This window comes from Brassica rapa, chromosome A09 (assembly GCF_000309985.2).
Source record: "Brassica rapa cultivar Chiifu-401-42 chromosome A09, CAAS_Brap_v3.01, whole genome shotgun sequence".
NCBI lineage: Eukaryota > Viridiplantae > Streptophyta > Magnoliopsida > Brassicales > Brassicaceae > Brassica > Brassica rapa.
This window is the reverse complement of record NC_024803.2, coordinates 41,783,801-41,804,358: the sequence shown is the minus strand read 5'-3', so window position 1 is coordinate 41,804,358 and position 20,558 is coordinate 41,783,801. Positions and strand designations below refer to the sequence as shown.

Genomic DNA, 20,558 nt, shown 5'->3' with positions numbered 1-20,558 from the left:
TTTGAATTTGATTGTCCATAGAATGTTGTGAGGGACAAGCTCTGGCTATGATCAATGCAAGTGTATAGAATATGGGAATGAAACAGATGCAACTCGATAGTTTTTAAAAGGGTCTGTCTCAGTTTGGAAACACAGAACATAGAAAGTATATATATTTACCAAAATGTTCGTGCTCTACACAACTAGAATTGGAAATGTTCTTTTTTATAAATAGTAAACATGTTATATCCACGACCCATATGTAACAAAAGATTATAGTAAGAATAATATTCATTCAATAAATGTATAGTCTCCTCTCCCATCGTAATCTCCTTTAATCAAATGATCTCATTGCCTTTTAAAAAATTGGTAATGAAAAGATGTCTAAGGAAAGACTTTAATGTGCGTGGGCTTTGGTTTTTTGTCTTCTTCTCAAATGGCTTTCCTTATCTTTTATGTTCCTTCACAGACCAAACATAAAAATAGTCTGAAAGAAGCCTTTTAGGATATTTATTTTAGAAACAGATAATAATTTTTAATTAGAAAATGTTTCAATTTTAGGGTTCTCTTCTGTTCCACTCAAAAATAAAAACCCTTTCCCTTTCTTCAGATCTCTTTTTTTTTTTCCCCTTCTCCTTATCATATCATCTCTCTCCTCTCTCTTCAATCTCTTTCCCCAATCTCTCTCTCAGGTTTCTCTCTCCTCTCTCTCCAGAAGGGAAAAAAAAATTCCCTTAAAGAAACCCGCTTGTTTGTTTAACCAAATCTCTCTCATGTAAGTTTTCTCTCTCCTAATCCATTACCATCTACTATCATGTCTCTCTCTCCTTTGAATTTACAATGGGACCTTTCTGTGTACTGTTGCCCCCTCTCTTTTTCTTTATATATATATACAGTTTCATTAGATTTTGGCTGTTGAAATACTCGATCCATGTCTAGTTTCCTTAGATCTAGCTCTGGATTCTCCAGATCTATAATCTCTATATTGTATCTGCATGTTAGTTTCCACAAGATCTGATACGTTTTTTACCTATTGGTATAAGAAATGTTAATTTTGCTCTGCTGCATTCCGACACGAACAGGAAAGAAACTGAGCTTTATGTTCTGTCTGAATTTGGATCTGAATCTGTTTTTTATTTTATTGAACACTTTTTTTTTTTTTGTAGATCTTTGCGATGGATGACGATGGGTTTCGCAATTGGGGTTACTACGAACCAGCGGCTGCTACATCGTTCAAAGGTAACCTCGGTTTGCAGCTAATGCCAACCATTGATCGGAACACTAAACCGTTTCTACCCGGTCGAGATCCTAATCTAATGATCGGCCAAACCGGTTCATACCACCACCAGCACCACCACCCTGAGCCTCACATGAGCTACAATTGGATTAACCAACACAAAGACAAGTTCTTCAACATGCTACCCGCCACAACCACTCCTAATTACGGAAATGTCCTCCCCCAAACTTCCTCATCCCCATCCATGCACATGAATCTCCACCATCACCATCATCAAACCGATGAACACCCGGTTAAATGCGAACCGGATATTATCGAGACCAAGAAGAGAAAGCCTAATTCGAAAGCTGGTGGGGCCGCAACAAAGGCGAAGAAGCCTCGTAAACCAAAAGAGGAGAACGGTGACAGCAACAACGCTAACGTTTCGCGAGTCAAACCGGCTAAGAAAAGCTTCGACCTGGTTATCAACGGAGTGAACATGGACATTTCCGGTTTACCCGTACCGGTCTGCACCTGCACTGGAGCTCCTCAGCAATGCTACCGTTGGGGGTGTGGAGGTTGGCAGTCTGCGTGTTGCACCACGAACATATCGATGCATCCGTTGCCGATGAGTACTAAGCGGCGTGGGGCGAGGATCTCGGGGAGGAAGATGAGTCAAGGCGCGTTTAAGAAGGTGCTTGAGAAACTTGCTTCTGATGGGTTCAACTTTGGGAGCCCGATTGATCTTAAGAGCCATTGGGCAAGACATGGGACTAACAAGTTCGTCACCATCAGATGATTAGTTATCGTTACTTTGCTTTACTTTTTTGTTGGAGGTCTGTTTGTTTGTTTGTTTGTCTGAGAGGAAGAAAGCGACTTAGAAAATCGGCAGGGATGTTTGAATTCTTCTTCTTCTTTTTTTTTGTATTTTTTTCCTTCCTTCTGTTATCGTTATAAACATTTCACTGACTTGTAATAGTAAGTTGTAACAGATAATTCTTTTCAATTAAATGTTTTTATTTCTCAGATTACCCTTGACCGTGCAATAATTTGTACTAGTCGTTGAATTTGTTCTCCTTAACAATCCAAATTTAATTAATAATAAACATGATTAGAGACAAACAGAGTAGTAAGGAAAGCATGTGGTTTGAAATCTAATGCTACCAAGTACTAAGGTAATACGTGTGGTTTGAAATTGGGGTGGGAGTTTAAGACAGAGAAAAGATAACAGAGAGAGAGACGTCTGCTTATGAACTTTTTTGTATATTTGATTAGACTGTCTCTATAGGGTGTGATTGTTATAATTTAACTGTAAACTAACCACTTAGTTTGCTAATTACACAAATGAAAAGTAGATGCAATAAACATGCGGCCAAGATATTCAACTTGTGGGTCACACAATTGCTTGAAAATTCATAACCGGTTTTGCTAATCATCTAAGAAAAAGAAAGCTTTTCGGACTCTTTTCCTTACAAATGAAATCTGAATGGTTAAGATCAACTCATCTTTGCTTTTTGAAGTATCAATACTGTGACTAGTAGCATTTAATTGAAATTTTTGTTTCTCAATGTATTTAGAAAACATGTGACTAGTGTTTACAATATTTTTTAAATTTAAACTATAAACTAGATTTTGACCCGCGCTTTTAAAGCGCGGGTTTATTTTTGTTTTTTTTTTTCAATTGACAAATATTTAGTAAATGTTACATTTTCATATATTTGTGCTTTATTTTATAAAAGACTTAAAATTTTTATCTTTATTTATCGTATTTCATTTTAAATGACTATTTATGTTTAAAAAATTAAATTTTATTTTTTATGAATTAAGTTGGTATAATTCTGATAAATTAATTTTACTATGTGGTTAATATTTTAATTAAAAAATTATATACTTTTAATAAATATTTATACTTTTCAATAAAAAAATCAATTATTTTTATGAATGCTTAAATTATATTAAGAAAAGAAAAAAATAATAATTAAGAATAGTTGAAAAAAAATTATTTTAACTTGGACTCAATGGCCCAAAGGAAAAAAAAGTGAGAATTGAATCTGATTTTTTAATAGGCCCAAATGGCCCAAGAGAGATTTGATTTGGGCTGGATAATGACCCAATATAGATTTGTTATTAATATTATTTAATTGCACTTAATGAAACATACAATGTTAGTGAAGGAAACATGCCCCTAAGGTAATTATGACAATAGAATCCTGCTTTAATAGTATAGATATTCTGGTTATCATATTTAGAATACATGTGACCACTCAGTCGCTCATACAATCCAAACTCATGATATTATTCATTACTAATAAATTAATCTTTTCTTGATTGGTTTAGTTTAAAATTAATAAATCTTATTACTACAAAACAGTTTATAGATTTGTCTATAGGTATTTTTCTTTAGATGCCAAAAATGAAAAGATACTTTAATTTATTAATACAACTATTTTTTGTCAACAAGTCTACTTCATTTTGTTTTACAAAAAAAAAAAAAGTCTACTACATTTTTTGGTTACTACTGGTTTCTCTAATCTCTTACTTATTTGTTAGAAGCTATCAAAACCATTTCACCACACTAGCTAAAACTTGGCTACAACCGGTTTCTGAACAATAATTATGGGTAAATGACAACTCTATGAGCTAAAGTTAAGATATGAAATCAATTTTGAAAATTATTGGACGTAAGAAAAAAGCAAAAGCCAGTAAAACAGTTCAAAAAGTAGAGGTTTCACATTTATTATGACACCTAATAAACATGTAAGTACAAAATCTTAAGGCAGTAATTTTTGCCTTTTTGTAACTCCCAACTCCTACTTTCTGACACACACAGCATATCATATCTTAACCCAAACCAAAGCCTAAAACCAAGTTTTATTTACTCAAAACTCTCAAAAACAACTATTAGAGAGAAAGAAAAACAAGAGATGCAGAGTTCTTGTCTCTACAGAGAATGCATGCGCAACCACGCGGCCAAGCTCGGCTCTTACGCTGTCGATGGCTGCCGCGAGTACTCTCAACCATCCACGGGAGATCTCTGCGCCGCCTGTGGTTGCCACCGGAGCTACCACCGTCGCATTGAAGTACAACCTTCTGGTCAAGTTACTCGCGCGCGGTTCCCTTTCACGAGCTTGAGGCGCGTGAAGCAGCTGGCGAGGCTGAAATGGAAAGCAGCTGCGGAGGACAGAGAAGAGCAAGAAGAGCAGGAGGAGGAGGACACGGAGGAGACTTCTACGGAAGAGAGGATGACAGTGAAGCGTCGAAGGAAGTCGAAATTCACGGCGGAGCAAAGAGAGGCGATGAGAGATTACGCGGCGAAGCTGGGATGGACGTTGAAGGATAAGAGAGCGGTTAGAGAAGAGATAAGTGTCTTCTGCGAAAGGATTGGTGTTACTCGTTATCTTTTCAAGACTTGGGTTAACAATAACAAAAAGTTTTATCACTAATCATTAACTAAATCCTTAGTTAAAAGTAGCATAATTCTAGTTCCATTTCGTTTTCACTCCTAATGTTATTCTTCTTGTCATCCTTGATGTTCTTATTTTAATGCAATAATCTTGTTACTATTACTAGGAGTTTATTGCGTGTGTTTTTATTTAATGATGTCCTTAATTACTACTGGCTTCACTCCTTAATCGTCTTTATTAATCCTACTTTTACGTCGGTGGGTTTTGAGTTTTGACAAGACAACTAGCTGACGCTTAATTTGTGGCCACTACTGCTAACCAATCAGAATATTATGCGAAAATAATTTTTAAGTAGTTGAAATGCACCGTGGACTAATAACGTTAACAGCGACGGACAATGAGAAACAATAAATACATGTCTTTGCTTTTTTGAACAAAAATACATAATTATTTGTTTTCACCACGAATTATTACTGAATATCTAATTTATTTTTTTTGTAATCGAATAATGAAAAGACAATTGGTTACGGAAATAACTCAACAGTGAATTTGTCTCTTTATTTTGAGATTTTGTTACTAAAAATTTTAATGACGTAATCAAAGTCCAATAAAACTTGTAATAGTTCCTTTTAGAAAATAATAAAAATAAATTATATAATATTCGCAAAACCATATTAGTTGACTAAAAAGAAAGTAATCTACAATAATGAACATCTCAACTCGTATATGGGCCCAGAAGGATTATAGAATGTTATTGGGCATTTCAATACCAATAAGAACTTTTTGGAGAAAGCTCGTTAAGCGATTTTTCAAATTAAAAAGTCTCTGACCATTGGCTCTGTAATCAAACAAACAATATCTCTCAATACCTGCATCTGGTGAGCAAACAAAGAGCACCATATACACACACACACATTACACAAATTCACCAACACACCAAATAGAAAAGACAATCTTGAAGCTATTAATAAGAACATAACATCCATCAGTTTCTACTCTTCTACTATTAATATCCTAAAGTCAGTCACAAAAAGTCAACTCAAAGTGCCACACACACACACACACATAACGGTCATTAATATGTCAACAAATTACACCTCCTTCTGATCACATTCATCTCTAACCTCCCAACTCCTACTCCGTTAACTGCTTCAAACAGACACTCAGTTATGTAACGGCGAATCTGGTTCAGAGTAAGTGTATGTAGAAGCAGAATCTTCCTTTGGTATAGCCACAAAGTTTAAAGGAGCTGTTGACAGTTTCCTCACTTCCTTGAAATATCCATTTTGACCTGAGTAAGATCTTGGGGTCATCATAACGTCGCTATTTGCTGCTCCTGCTGAGTTTCTGCGAGGCGTAGGAGGCATAGATACATTCCCACTGTAACCGTTAGCCTTTCTTACGCTGGTGCTTCTTCTTGGACTCGGTTTTGATCCATAAATGGACTCCCTCCGGTTTAATAAGAGATCCTGCATCTTCTTCTGATCCTGCAGAGAGACGTGACAAGCTCGTTATAACATTCAAGCCATATTAACAAACCTAACAAAGAGAGCATTATGACAAACCCTGTAACGTTTCTTTTCCTCTTCCTGTTGTTTCCTTGTCAGTTTATAATCTTCAAGTATGGATACCAATCGAACCTGGAGGAAACCAGTAAGCCATAGTCAAAAGGAGTGAGCTTTCAAAATCTAAGAATGTGTCTACTACTTTAATGTTTACTTTTTACTTACACCATCGTATAGAAATGACTTCTCTGTTTGATCCTCCCATAAAAGCGTTTTCTTGATGAGATTGTCAACCATTGCTTCAGAAAAACAATAAACATAAGCTAAAAAGATCTCATGTGAATGTAGTGGACAAGAGACAAGAAAAACATACATGGAATCTTGTTTACAGTAACACGAGCTCTTTCTGCATGCTTTAGGTTCACATGTCCTCCTCTTCCAGCGCTGTAGCGGTTCTCATCCTGAAACCAAACAAGGTACTATAACTCAGTTACACCCTTCAACAAACCAGAGTTTCAAGAAAAGTTTTCTTACCTGGTTGTATTCTTCTAGCCAGTTCTCCTCTTCACAAGCAGATAGCCAACGGTCAATCCTATCAATAATCTCTTTCCGGCTATGTGCCTCTTCTTTGATTCTGTTTATCTGCGCTTCGATGTTAGCAAGAAGCTCTGAAGGGTCCACTAACCCTGAAGAAACGTCAGGATCATCAGCAAGAGAACCAGTTGTGAGGATAATAACATAAAACTCTTGTTAACTTTTTACCAGAATCAATCAGTGCAGTTGATTTCTCAAGAGATGTGCTTGTGTCAGGTTCAATGTGAGCCATTCTGCAAAGATCCTCCAACTCAGACCTTCTTTTCATCACAAGCTCCTTCATTCTACTAGATTTCAGCTTGTTGAAACGGTCTACTTCTGCAGAAACCTAATAACGTAGAAGGCAAATACACAAACTCAGAGATCTTGAATGAGATTAATGGCATTTAAAGTTTGTAGTAGTAACCTGTTCAATTGTTTCAGTAGAAAGGATGTTTGGCTCAGTGACATCAGATTCAGATGATCTCACAACACAACTGACTCTTGCAAATCTCATTCTCTCTTCTTGAGGTGTGTCCATTAGATTCCATAGCTCCAAAAGTGACTCCACCACATCCTTCAACTGCAACACAAAAGGTTAAAATCCTAAACCATACCATTGAGATTGAAGACATGTTTTACTATCTAACCTTTTGAAAGCGGAGTCTCCTCTCAGTTTTCAGCTTTTCAATCATTTGCTGTAAACCATCCAACGTCTCATCGCTAATGTTTGTAGACTGCTCGTGGTTAGTCCTATGTAAACTCGGATGAACCTCACTAACAGTCTGACAAAAGTCAACTCCAAGAACACCGCATAGACAGTGAACCTCATTCACATAATCCAACACCTTGTTTAGACGATCCGCCTGCAAATAAAAACAAAGCACAAATGAGTATTTCATCTTCTTATGCATTCATGAGATAAAAATCTTCCTCACCTTCTCCTTCTGGAGAGAGCGGAGATGTGTTTGATACTCATTAAGCTTCCTTAGAGTCAAGTCTTGATCATCATCAAGAGTCAAAGAACCAATCATGGTGGCTTTGTTGTAACCAGAGATTTCACCTCTCATCTTCTCAATCTGCGCCTTAACATCCACAAACTGCTTCACTCTTTCTTCCTTTTGCAACCTCAATTCCTCAAGCAGAGGCCTCACATAAGCAAGCTTCTCTTTCAATGATTTTGAACCTTTCTCTTTAATCTGCAATAACCAAAATTAAAAAAAAAAAAAAAATCAAAACTTTCCCTTTTGTTTCCAAGATAGTAGTGATAAACTTTCACATACCGGTGAATGGATGTTTAAGACTCCAAGAGAAGCCATTATAGAAGCAATCTCAGCTTCAATTGATACAAGTGATTGATGAAGCTGTGCCTTGGAGTTTGCAGCTTCATCTACTTTTCTTCTGTAGATTTCTAGACACTCCTTCTCCAACTCCATTAGCATCCTGTCTTTCTCAGCGTCACTCTCACCAATATCAACCCATATCTTCTGCTCCATACCCAAAAACAAAAAACAAAATTTACCATTAAACCCATCAAAAACAGAGTTCTTACAGAGACATGTAGAAGAAAAAAGGTGAAGACTTTATCATGTAATTTGAATACTACACAAAAACCCCCAAATTCTAGAACGAGAGACCAAGTTCACAGTAACTCTTAAACTAAAAAAGGAGAAGACTTTATTATTCTATAGAAAGAAAAAAACAGAGTTGTTCTGTGAAGCATCGTTTTCAAGAACCCTAAATGTAGAAGAAAAGGTGAAGACTTTATCCTATAATTTGAATACTACACAAAAAAACCCAAATTCTAGAACGAGAGACAAAGTTCACAGTAAACCCTTAAGCCTAAAAAGTAGAAGACTTTGTCCTATAGTGACCGTTATCAAGAAACAGAGGAGAAAGGTTGAAGAAGAGACCTGAAGCTCTTGAAGCAGAGCATTACAAGTAGTGTTTGTACGGAAACAGAGACTCGTGGGGCTTCCAATCTCAAGCATTTCACCGAGTTTTGCTTCTCTATCTCGCTTACTTTTCTCTCACAAGTTAGAATCTTGAACCAGAGCAGAGAGAGGAGAGCTTGTGAGAACAATGGCTGCTTGAAAAAATCAAAGAAACAACACTAGTCAGCAGAGTTAACAAGTATCAGATCTGAAGCTCTTAACATAGAAAAATGCTTTTCTCATTACTTTTGCAGAGAGGAGAAAGATTGATCAGCGAAGCATAGAATTCCGAGCTAAAGTTGCAAGAAAAGAGAGAAGAGGTTATGTTGAAGAATGAGAATTCGGCCAAAAAAAACCTCAACTTTACACGAATTGCCAAAACAAACATGAACTTTGGAGGTGGCCAAAAAAACACCAAACTTTCATTGACTTTAGAATTAATTAACAATGTTTTCGCTGACTTGCCAATTTAGCACGCCGTCAACAAATTTAACAGAAATATTTGACGTCGTTTATTGTTGACGTTAAGTAAAACGACGTCGTTTTCAAATGAGATGAAACGACGTCGTTTTACACGATTTGAAATTAAAAATATGTGAACCCCTGGATTCGAACCCAGGTTGGTTGGTCAAATGAAAAGGTATTTTACCACTGGGCTACTGGCACTTTCAATGTACATACTAACATGTTTATTTTTATTTGGTACATATTAAATATAAAAAATTCTCTAAAAACTTAATAAGATCTTTAAAATTCCAAAAAATTAAAAAATAAAGAAGATTTTTATAAAATTAATTTAGAAATTAAAATTAAAAATAAGATTTTATTTTTCTTTCTAAAAAATTAAAACGAACTTTAAATTCCAAAAATTAAAGAAAATTTTTATAACATAAATTTTGAAATTAAAATTGAAAATAAAATTTTATTTTTCTTTAAAAAAAAAAATTATTTTCCTTTAAAAAAATAAAAAAATCTTCCAAAAATTTCATAAAATTAATTTTGAATTAAAATTAAATATTTATTTTTCTTTAAAAAATCAAAAAAATTCCAAAATTTTCATTTTTTAAAAAAATCCAAATTTTTAAAAATTATAATAAAATGCAAAAAATTAAAGTTAGAATTATCAACTTTTTATGTGTGTATAATTAATTTCAACTTTTAGCAAATGTATTAAAAAAATTGAAAATTTTGGAAGATTTTTTATTTTTTTGAAAAGAAAAAATAAAATTTTATTTTCTATTTTAATTTCAAAATTAATTTTATAAAAAATTTCTTTATTTTTTCAATTTTTTGGAATTTTAAAGATCGTTTTAAGTTTTTAGAAAATTTTGGAAGAGTTTTTATTTTTAAAAAATAAAAATAAAATCTTATTTTTAATTTTAATTTCTAAATTAATTTTATAAAAATCTTCTTTATTTTTTAATTTTTTGGAATTTTAAAGATCTTATTAAGTTTTTAGAGAATTTTTTATATTTAATATGTACCAAATAAAAATAAACATGTTAGTATGTACATTGAAAGTGCCAGTAGCCCAGTGGTAAAATACCTTCCCATTTAACCAACCAACCTGGGTTCGAATCCAGGGGTTTACATATTTTTAATTTCAAATCGTGTAAAACGACGTCGTTTCATCTCATTTGAAAACGACGTCGTTTCACTTAACGTCAATAATAAACGACGTCAAATATTTCTGTTAAATTTGTTGACGGCGTGCTAAATTGGCAAGTCAGCGAAAACATTGTTAATTAATTCTAAAGTCAATGAAAGTTTGGTGTTTTTTTGGCCAGCCCCAAAATTCATGTTTGTTTTGGCAATTCGTGTAAAGTTGAGGGTTTTTTTGGCCGAATTCTCGTTGAAGAATGTATAAAGAAAGAAGTTTTTTTCCTTTAATGAGAAAAAAAACCGAGCTTCTTTTTGTCATATTACATAAATGTTAATTTTTTGGCCGTTACTTAAAATGTTATTTAATATCCTGTTATGTTACATGAAAAAATATAAAAAAGGGGAGCCAATTAGGAAAAAAGGAATGAGATTTGGCTTCTTTAATGAGATGTTGTATTCGAAGTATATAATATGCATTACATTACCCTAGTGTATAGTGTCATCATAGTGTATAATATGCATACGTTGTATGATTTGAGCTGTTACTAGAATATGCCAGTCGTGGACCAACCAACCAATATGTATTAACTATTAAGTTAGTATATGCATCATATGATTAAAGTGGTATAAATTATAAACTAGTTGATTTTCTAAGCAAAACAATTGCAATGAATAGACTAATACCGACATTGCAATGAAGCTTTTATCATGAGAAGAAAAAGTTAAAGCACTTGCAAACATAAATTCTTCTTTTTTTTTTGGTGTATGGAGCTTTGCATTAATGTAAAGTTGTAATGTTTTTTTTACAAGAAAAATACGCCAAAGTGGCCTAATCAAAAGGAGGATGTGGTGGTGGCCAATGTCACACCACTCCACTAGTTTCCATTAAGAAGTTGAAAATCTTATTCTCTTTATTAAATCGGCACAAAGTTAGAATCCTATCCAAACCTTTCATTATTGCGCTCCGCAACTACTAATCAAATATGCAATTATTATGACACTATTTATTTATATTCTGATTTTTATGTGTGTATCTTAACCCATACTTGACCATAAACATACAAACATAACAAGATCAGTGTACAGAGAAGTCAATTTCTAATAAATTTAGGTGGGTGCTGATATAAAAAAAGAAGTCAAAATCATTTTGGTTAACAGCAAAAAAGGCGACCAGTACTGGTAAACAATGAATTATTAGCCGATAGTTTAAATTCTAACCACTCCATATATGAATTATTAAATTTCATGCAAAGTTGTACAATAATATTGTCTTGGCGCATCAATGATAAACAAACAATATATAAAGATCAACAATGGAGTTTTTTTTTTGCTAAAACGTTAATATCATATAATATGAAAAAAGGAACTTACAAAGTTGTAATCCTAAATACAACACTTCCAAGGCAAAAAAGGAAAAACAAGGAAGTATTACAAAGGGTTTTAGAAAACAATGGAGTTTTTAGTCAAAAAAACAAGATTGACAATGGAGTAGTCATAAAAAAGATTGTGTTTGTCTCCTGTTCCATGGAGGTTGTTAAAATCTAAACATATTTAATTCTAGGAACACGTTTGTTTTTATTTCCTATGGCTCGCTGAACTTTAATTATTTTTCGGATGTGCGATTAAAAAAATACTTAGTAATACTTGGTTCATGAATATAATTTCAATTTGCGTATGTGTTAGTTATATGCATTTTATATATGATTATTACACAAATCAATAAAACACACACGCAAAAATGACACATATCATTTGAGAACTTGCATGGATTCTGCGTTAAAGAAATAACAAGGAAATGATGAAGATTGTGTTCTCTAATTTGTTTTGAAGGGTTAAGATAATTTAAAACTAAAATGGGCGTGTGGTCGACCCCACATGTCCGGATACTAATTGCTTATTATATCGTATATTATATAGATTCAACTTATACAAGAAGTTAAAGATGTAATCATGTAAATGAGAACTGGAAAAAAAAAATTATTAGTGGAAAGAGAAAAGGATAAAATGTGATCATCACAAAAGGCAGAAGGGGTTTGATTAGAGAAAGATAGTATATATGAATATATGCATCATTTCTCAAATGGCTCCTCCTCTCCACTTCCTTTATTCTTATTTCTCTGTTTACACTTGTTTTTACTTCATACAATTGTAAGAAGATTAGTGACAAAGTAATGATCATTAAGAAGACTACAAACCAATGACATTGAACAATAATGAATCACGTTCCTAATAATATCAAAACTTCTATCAACAGAAAACATGCAAAACAAATTCATGTTGTACTTTACATGGTCCAAGTTATAGATATATAGATCTCTAATCGCCAATTCATTACGAGAAGAATCCCCTTGAGATCAATGAGTAGCTGACAACATGATTCAGTTTCTTTGGGAAGCATTTGCTTTCCATTCATCATACACAGACTAATCAACACACGTGTAACCTGAAAAGAGCTTACGTTTTGTTAACGTAAAGACACAAACAGCACATGGATCTAATAGTATATAGTCAGTCATATATTGCATCGAGGAGGAGGAAGAAGAGGTTGTTGAATAAAATGATTTAGGCAATTACATCAGCAAACCCAGTGCTGTTTCAATAATTTTTCGTTAGGTGAATACAAGATATGTGTGATTGTGAATACAGCTAGAGAATTCCCATCCCCAACGCTAATTGGTCAAAACTTTTGACTCAAAGATAATGCTGACCTAACTTCAGAAACTGACAAAAGACATGTCCCTATCTGTACCGTCCGGTTTGAGACTTTCTTAACCGGATTGATGTTACAGTAGGGGTACTGTCTAGGACCACCATTGATTCAATGGAGATTCAAGGGTCACATAAGTCAACCTTGCAGACTGCATCATGCTATAATTAGTAGTCTGAAGCCCACTTACTAAATTACTAGAGGAACTGGACTAAACCAGCAATAAGCCCAAACATATGATTATTGTAGATGAAAACGATGGACACTATAGGAATGGCATGGATACAACTCTATTTTGTGGATGAGTTGTATTGACAAGTATAGTTCACAAGCACGTTTGATTGTAAAGTTGATAACTAAGTGATTTTAGAGAGAAGAAAACGTCAAAACATGTAAATTTCGCTCGTTCTCTTTGTTCCTAATAAACAATTTTCTGAAGTAGCAAACAAAAAAAAAACAAAAAGAGATAACGTTTCATAGCAGTAGCTGCTCTTTTTATAGTTTAAAAACTGCAGCTCCAAGTTTCTATCTCTGCTCTCTATATCTTTCCTTCTGCACAGTTGCTTCCATTGCTGTCGTTGGATTTCTCTGTGGAGCCTAGTACAACCTGTTGTTGGGCTGAACCTGGTGGGAGGAACACACCAGTGCCAGGGACAGGCACTCTTGGCTGAGGTGGTGGCAGTAGCCAGCTCGTTCCCGCAGGTATGACACCACCTGGGAACGGCATTGGAGTGGCAAGCGGAGGAGAAGGTGCTTTGAATATCGGCTGAACACTGTTGTGATGATTCTGCGGCGATCTACTAGGCGGTGGACTCCAGTTAGTTCCCCTTATAGAGTTTCTCGGCTGAGATTTGGTGAAAGTGATGAGAATCCTCTTCTTTGGGATCGAGTGAATAGCAAACTTGGCAAGATCTGCGGAGTTGCCTTCCACTAGAAGAAGAGATCTGTTCAAACATAAACGGATTGAAAGATCAAAAACTTAACAAACTCGAGAGTGAAGCTTGAACCAGTTATATATACCCTGGAGTGAGAGACAGCTTGAGAGAGCCCTTGTAGTCTCCCGGATAGTCAGAGACAATGACTCTTCCAAATGTGAAATCACATTCAGACAAGGACAAGACCCCAACGGGTCGTCCAAACCAGGGAACAAACATATGAGGCTGAGAGTGATCTCCCTATCGTTTCAGAACAAGACTTGCACTTAGTTATAAGAAAAACAGATTAATTAGTTAAGAAAAACTAATCTAACCTCGTTGAAGAAATCAATGATGCATGCGTCTGGTTTCACAGGTATGATTTGCTTTGAGACCAAACGTTCAATGATGTCTGAAATAAACGATGGGATTGGCTCTATTCCTCTATCTGCATTTTAAAAAAAACTCATGTTTTAACCAAAACAGTTATTATAAAGTAAAAAAAAACATTTTTTTTAACAGAACTTGCCTTTGACTTTGGCACTCTCATCATCATCAGGCATTGTATCAGCTATAGGGAGACCGAGCTGGATCATCTCGCGTCCATGTCCTCTATTTGGACGTTTATAACTCACATATGCCTCACCTGTTTTTGATCATGAAACAACGGTTTTCAAGACTTGAGATTCAACTCATTAGAAGAGTGTATAAAAAAAGATTCTTACTTTGGAGTTGACCTCTTCTTCCAGCGTTTCTCAGATTGTTTGCAAGAGATACCAGTTGAGAAACTTCACTGACGTCAACCATTTTTTCATATAGCTTTAATCCTTCAACAACATTGACCTAAACACACACAAAAAAAACAAAAACAAAAAAAATACAGAAGTTAGTATTGTAGGTGTGAAGTGTAAACAAACATTAAAGAACATACAACTCACCAACTCACAAACATTAAACACAAAAAACAAAAACAAAAAAATAAGAAATACAGTGTAGGTGTGAAGTATAAACAAACAGTTTCTCAAAAAAAAAAAAGTAAAAACAAACATTAAAGAACATACAACTCACCAACTTTGCTTCATACATCTCTTCAACAACAAAAGTCTTTGCCATGCTTGCAGGACACTCTTTATCTTTCTCTTCCTGTTTTTTCTCAGAACTGAGATTGTTATCTGAAAGAAAGTAACAACACATAACCATAACATTTCAATGAAGGTCTAATATCAAGTGAAAAATCAAAGAATCTAGAGCTTCCACTATTAACATGTTCCACAATATACAGCCAAAAAAACTTTACTTTTCTTACAAGCAAGCAAGCTAATAAGCCTACACCAAAAGACTATTCACATTACCTATCTTCTCCTCAGCAACAGACAACGCCTTATCATCACTTGCTACTTTAATCTCACTCTTGTTTCTCACCATAGACTCAGCTCCTCCTCCTCCTCCTCTGTAACCACCACCACCACCACCATGATGATGCTTGTTAAATCCAGGCCCTGATCTCCTCCCTCCAAACTGATCAGAACTGTAATAATGCCTTTGCTGAGGCCTTCCCTGTTGCCGCCGCTTCAAAGCAGCTTGATGCAGAGAGTGAGAGATGTCAGCGATCGAGTAGAACTGCTGCATATAAAGAACTTGAGACCAGCTCGCTTGACGGTGTTGGATGGTCGAGACAACGGATTCGTATTCGTTTTGATCGCCGACAGCGACAAGATGTTGGCAGAGGGAGTCAATGATGGCGTTGGCTGCAGCGAACTCCCCACGAATCCACGAGATAAACCCGTCTCGCCCGTCGGGGATCCAGTTACCCGGTGGCATTGCCATTTGGTGGTAAGTGGTAACAATAAAGTTTGATTCTTTCAAACGCAAGGCAAAGCTTCCTACAAACAGATCTGCAGAAAACAGAGGAAAGAGAACTTCAATGGAGATGTTATGGTAAATAGTGTAAAGATGTCGACTTTAACGTGATTCAGATAAAACCCAGGAAGAAAGTTGTTGAATTTCGGATTTTTAAATTAAATTAAAAAATTATAGAATGAATGACCATTAAAATGTGAAGGTTTTTATTATGAGGCGAAACAGAGCAGATCTGACAAAAAAGCGAGAATAACGTCGTGATGGTGAAGCTGAGTAAATAAAAGAGGTGTAATCTAGTTAAAAGTGATGATGTATAAAGTGTTAAGGGGAAGCTTCGTAAAAGGCAAGACGAGAGACAGATCTTAGGTTTTGTTTTTAGGACAAGAAGGGGTAAGTAAGTGATAAGTTTAGCCTAGTTAATACGCATGCGTTTTAACAGAGTCTAAAATGGTGGCTTACTCAGATCACTTCACATCTCTCTCAATGAGTCTCAATCTCGTTTTTTCCTCATTCATGAAAACTTTATTGGAAATTAATATTTTCGGTCGTCGATAATAATTTCGAAAGATTACATTCACATTAGTGAGTTAAGGTACGTTTTGTGCAAATCATAGTTGGAACGTAATCGAGATTCCGCATCTTTTTTAAAGATGCTGATTATGATTAAGATTGATTTTTCTTCGATCAAATGGGCCTAGTGACCCGATATGTTATGATAAGATTTACATATGGATCAAACATGGGCCTACAAAGATAGATTCTAGGTTTTGTTTTATTTTCTTGCAACAAACAGATTGTAGGCTTTGTTGGAACTTAGAAGTTATGTCCCTTTGAAATTGAACACACAATCCCAAAAAGAACTTTCGTCACTTGTTTAATTATATGAGATTTGTCTTATGGTTGTTTCCAACTTTTACTGTGTAAAATGAAACTTTAGATAATTTTTTTTTTTTTTACGACAACTTTAGATAATTCAGATCAGTAGTTATCGACACGTATATTAAACATATATACTTTGTGAAAGATGAGTCAGCTGAGTAGGACTAGTAATCCAATCTAATTCTTACACTAATTACGGAATTTTCTGCTTTCTTTACTAAAGTCGTTGATTAATTAATGGGATGTAATTGTCTATAACCGCGTCCACGTATACTAAGACGACACGTATAGATATCATGTTGTTGACGTTTTATCTTACTCTTATTTTATGTGATCCTCTATAACCAAAAGGTCCAAAACACTAAGTAAAAGTAAACATGTCATATTGGCTCAATGGATATCTTCACCAGGATTCAGGAAGATGCCATCTGGAGATACCACTTGTTAAACCATACAAATTACACGACATGATTTTCGACAAATATATACGATCTTTTTTCGAACAATTTAAAGTTTGTCATAGATTGATTATCTTCAAGGTGCCATTTGTTTTCGCCCAAGTGCTCCATGTTTGAATGTTTCTACACTGAAAAATAAGTGTAACTCGGAAAACATCGCACGAAAGTCATCCCAAACGGACCCACAATTTCTAACGTCGATGCACCTTGAAATGACACTGTTGATGACACATTGTGTATATGTGAATGAACTGAATTGTGCAATGTGGTCACCTCACGTAAAATAGACAGTGAAGTCAATAATATATGCTGGCAGGACCAAAAAGTCAATAATATTTATTGGAGCCATTGAAATACTTGTACAGGATAAACAAACGTACTCATTTTTGTTGAAAACCAAGAATTGTGAGGACCATACATGCATAATTCATAGTATGAACTATGAAGAATGAGAATAGCTTAAGAAAACAAAAATTGATATCTTATATTCCATCTGCTTATTTTATGAATATTCGTGTTTGATTATTTATTGCCACTTTCTCCAGTTTGACATTGTATTCCTAAATTTATAGTTTTCAAATAACAATTCTGTTAATTTTTTGGTGTCAAATAAAATATTCAAAATATTTTTATTATTATGTTTCACGACAATTTTTAGTGGGGGTAAATAAAAATATCTCAGTACTGTCAATCCATCGCTCAGTCCATAATTCATATTCCTATACAAGATAGAAAATGCCAAAAAAAACCCCTCTAGCTAAAATAATACACACCACCAAATCATATCGACTGGCGGCTCTTGCTCCGGTGCTTCCCGTGACGATGACGGTGAGGGATCCCACCGAACGTTACCGGATCATAGACCCTAAGCCGCTTAGCCTCCTCCGTGTTCACCACACACTCCGGCAAAGCCACCTTGTACCTCGTACGGTCATAACAATACGAATAAGTCATGTGTTTCCGCCGCAAGCTGTCCATTTTCTTCCTCTGAGAGTCTGTTATCTCCGACGCTAGCCGTAGATCCTCCTCGGCTCCGTCTTGGCAGCTCAGAACCTTCTCGATAGGGTCAACGGCGCAGCCGTGGAGGATCATATCGGTGAACTGAGCAACATATGGGGCAAATTTGTAATTTACACCGTACTTGCCACCGTTGGTCGCCCATTTGGAACCATCCCATATGGTTGCGTATAAAGACATAGGCTTCGCCGGGAAGTCACCGCCCATTGACGCCGTACGTTTGACCTCTCTGATTGGAATATTGTCTACATAAAATCTGCCATAAATAAAAAAAAATAAGAATCATAATTTGAAAATTATCTTAAAAATATGACATTTTTGGTTACAAGATTCCAGGTTTTTTTTAGTGGACTGGATTAAGATTCTCTCTTCCAAAAATACTCTGTTTAGGTCTCTGATATTGCCAGGAACGAAAGCTGTAAAGCACACAAGTTTCCAGAACAAGAAACCAAACTCCACTCCACTAGCTTTACGTATAAAGTTGAATGAAACAAAAAAATTTAATTCATCACATAAAACCCATTTGGCTTTCTTTTAATAGAAACATCAGGCGACGGTTAAAAAGTCTGATAGATCATTAAAAGACTCATAAAAGCCCAAAACTATCAAGTGACTTGGTTAACTTTTCTAAGCTGAACCAGAGACTTAAGAGGATGATTAACTAGTAATTAAAATTGGTTTTGTTTATAAACTTACATGATGTGAGAGTGAGACCACATGATACTGTACTGGTGAAAATCTTCTGTTGGGTCGAACCAAAGATTGTATCTTTCTTCTCTGCCCAAATGCGTGCTTCCGTTACCATATATGTTGGTCTGAATCCTCCATTCTTTGCCTCTGATGTTCCCGAGAAACTCAAAATCAATCTCGTCATGATTCTTCTCATATATGTCCCCATTTGACAGCTGATAATGAGAAACATGCATAAACACACACAAAAAAAAAGATTTAGCCCTTGTATTCCTTATCTAATCCCATTGAAATAGTGAAACAAAGTCTTCAAGAAATATGTTTAATTAATTAGTAAAAGAAATAGAGATTAGATTTATGCTTACATAGAAGGCAATAACAACTCCTGCAGAGTAATCTGCTGGCAATTTGATAGAAGAACTGAAGAACCCATGTAAGTAAATATCATTTGAGACAAACCCTGAGCCTGTAAAATGATTACAGATCAATATAACAATTAGTAAAAACTATTTAAAAAAAAAACAGAAACAAAAAGACCCAAGAGGGACCAAGAAGACAAACCGGTTCTCTCATCAAGTATTAACCGGACAGATTTTCCGTCTCTGTGAACAATCAGATTCTGGTCACCGAATAGATGTGTGTAACCTTCGTCGAACTGTATAAGAGGAAGCTTTTGCAGAGCAAATCCAGAGACTAAACTGGTGAAGAGTGACATGAAAGCTAAAAATCGAGCTAGCAACTCCATTCTTGTTGAAGATTAATTTCAACTGTGTATAGTATTACGAGGGAGAAAAGGAGAAGAGATATAAATGGATAGCTGAGCGTGTTGAGGACGAGCGAGCTATGGAGGTGTGTTGAGAAAGAGAAAGAGAGAAATAGCATGCATACCAAGATATCGACTGCAGAGTACGTCTGGCTATAAATGGTTCATATTTCTAAGAATTTAAGTTTTTATTATAATGTCAACTTACTTCATAATTACTTTTAAATTTAGTACACTGAATTAATAGTACATGTTGACAACAACTAAAAAAAGAACAGAAAACAAAAAAAAATTGGTAGTACATTGGACTGAAAGAATCTTGAGACATGAATGTAAACATGTATAATCAACTTAATAACTAAGCACACTTTTTATTACAAGATCAATTTAATCACAGAAAATTTGATTAACAATTTAACTAGTAGTTATATAATTGAAAAATCTATATAATCACGTTGAAATTTAGGAGATCATAAAGAAAAGAACAAAAGATATATAAAAGACGGAGAGAAGCTGACAAAAAATAGCAATAAAGCACAAGGTGCTTTGGTGCTTACACATGTGTCCCGCCCGACAAATAGTCACAGACTCACAGGTAGACTCACTCACACCTCAAAATTATTTTATTTTCAGAGCAAAGAAAGAAAATTTATACAGATGAAATGCTACAAATACTGTAGTATAAGTATTTGTTTCAATCATTACAACATTTTTAGTATCAATTATAATTTTTCTATAAAATACTAAGATAAAACAGGAGTTAAAAGGGTTAAAAATTGTGAAGGGAACAAAAAGCAGAAAATAATTAGAAACCCCATTCATCTTTTCTCCATTTCCTCTTGCAAAAGTAATCTTCTTTATTTGCAATTTGGAAGAAAAGATCGAACATTTTGTTTTTGTCAGTGTTTCAAAAAAAAAAAAATTAGAAACCAAGAGTACTTCTCGTTTATATTTACCATAACACAGTCCAATATTATTTTTTATGGATAGAAATATTCACACTTGAGAACAAAAGGGGTCCCATTTAAAGAAAAAGTTAAATCACTTGGGTGAAAAA

General features: G+C 34.7%; 5 protein-coding genes across 7 annotated transcripts; 2 read left to right on the top strand and 3 right to left on the bottom strand.

The window, feature by feature from the left end:
• Positions 1-513: 513 nt before the first annotated feature.
• Positions 514-2,226, top strand: LOC103842953 (protein BASIC PENTACYSTEINE2). Of its 2 annotated transcripts, none has more exons than XM_009119638.3 (2): positions 514-754; positions 1,146-2,226. In XM_009119638.3, the coding sequence occupies exon 2, from the start codon at positions 1,155-1,157 to the stop codon at positions 1,992-1,994; it is 840 nt and encodes a 279-aa protein (XP_009117886.1). In that variant the 5' UTR covers positions 514-754; positions 1,146-1,154; the 3' UTR covers positions 1,995-2,226. The 2 variants fall into 2 exon arrangements, with proteins under 2 accessions (XP_009117886.1, XP_033134715.1); XM_033278824.1 differs by having other exon boundaries at positions 616-834.
• Positions 2,227-3,410: 1,184 nt separating this feature from the next.
• LOC103842951 (zinc-finger homeodomain protein 14) lies at positions 3,411-4,810 on the top strand. Its single transcript, XM_009119636.3, has one exon. The coding sequence runs from the start codon at positions 4,120-4,122 to the stop codon at positions 4,636-4,638; it is 519 nt and encodes a 172-aa protein (XP_009117884.1). The 5' UTR covers positions 3,411-4,119; the 3' UTR covers positions 4,639-4,810.
• Positions 4,811-5,440: 630 nt separating this feature from the next.
• On the bottom strand, positions 5,441-8,947 carry LOC103842950 (65-kDa microtubule-associated protein 7). 2 transcript variants are annotated; one of them, XM_009119634.3, is made up of 12 exons: positions 8,858-8,947; positions 8,591-8,763; positions 7,961-8,164; positions 7,616-7,876; positions 7,328-7,543; positions 7,105-7,260; positions 6,867-7,026; positions 6,639-6,790; positions 6,478-6,565; positions 6,330-6,403; positions 6,165-6,239; positions 5,441-6,086 (listed from the first exon to the last, which is right to left on the bottom strand). In XM_009119634.3, the coding sequence occupies exons 2-12, from the start codon at positions 8,666-8,668 to the stop codon at positions 5,763-5,765; spliced, it is 1,788 nt and encodes a 595-aa protein (XP_009117882.1). In that variant the 5' UTR covers positions 8,669-8,763; positions 8,858-8,947; the 3' UTR covers positions 5,441-5,762. The 2 variants fall into 2 exon arrangements, with proteins under 2 accessions (XP_009117882.1, XP_009117883.1); XM_009119635.3 differs by having other exon boundaries at positions 5,763-6,086; positions 8,591-8,766.
• Positions 8,948-13,256: 4,309 nt separating this feature from the next.
• LOC103842949 (RNA demethylase ALKBH10B) lies at positions 13,257-16,112 on the bottom strand. The gene is made up of 8 exons (XM_009119633.3): positions 15,882-16,112; positions 15,187-15,729; positions 14,903-15,006; positions 14,560-14,677; positions 14,364-14,480; positions 14,170-14,282; positions 13,941-14,095; positions 13,257-13,864 (listed from the first exon to the last, which is right to left on the bottom strand). Exons 2-8 carry the CDS (start codon positions 15,659-15,661, stop codon positions 13,459-13,461), a joined length of 1,488 nt encoding a protein of 495 aa, XP_009117881.1. The 5' UTR covers positions 15,662-15,729; positions 15,882-16,112; the 3' UTR covers positions 13,257-13,458.
• A 1,529-nt stretch (positions 16,113-17,641) lies between these two features.
• LOC103842948 (probable xyloglucan endotransglucosylase/hydrolase protein 28) lies at positions 17,642-20,067 on the bottom strand. Its single transcript, XM_009119631.3, has 4 exons — positions 19,300-20,067; positions 19,104-19,204; positions 18,745-18,953; positions 17,642-18,304 (listed from the first exon to the last, which is right to left on the bottom strand). Exons 1-4 carry the CDS (start codon positions 19,481-19,483, stop codon positions 17,812-17,814), a joined length of 987 nt encoding a protein of 328 aa, XP_009117879.1. The 5' UTR covers positions 19,484-20,067; the 3' UTR covers positions 17,642-17,811.
• Positions 20,068-20,558: the final 491 nt, after the last annotated feature.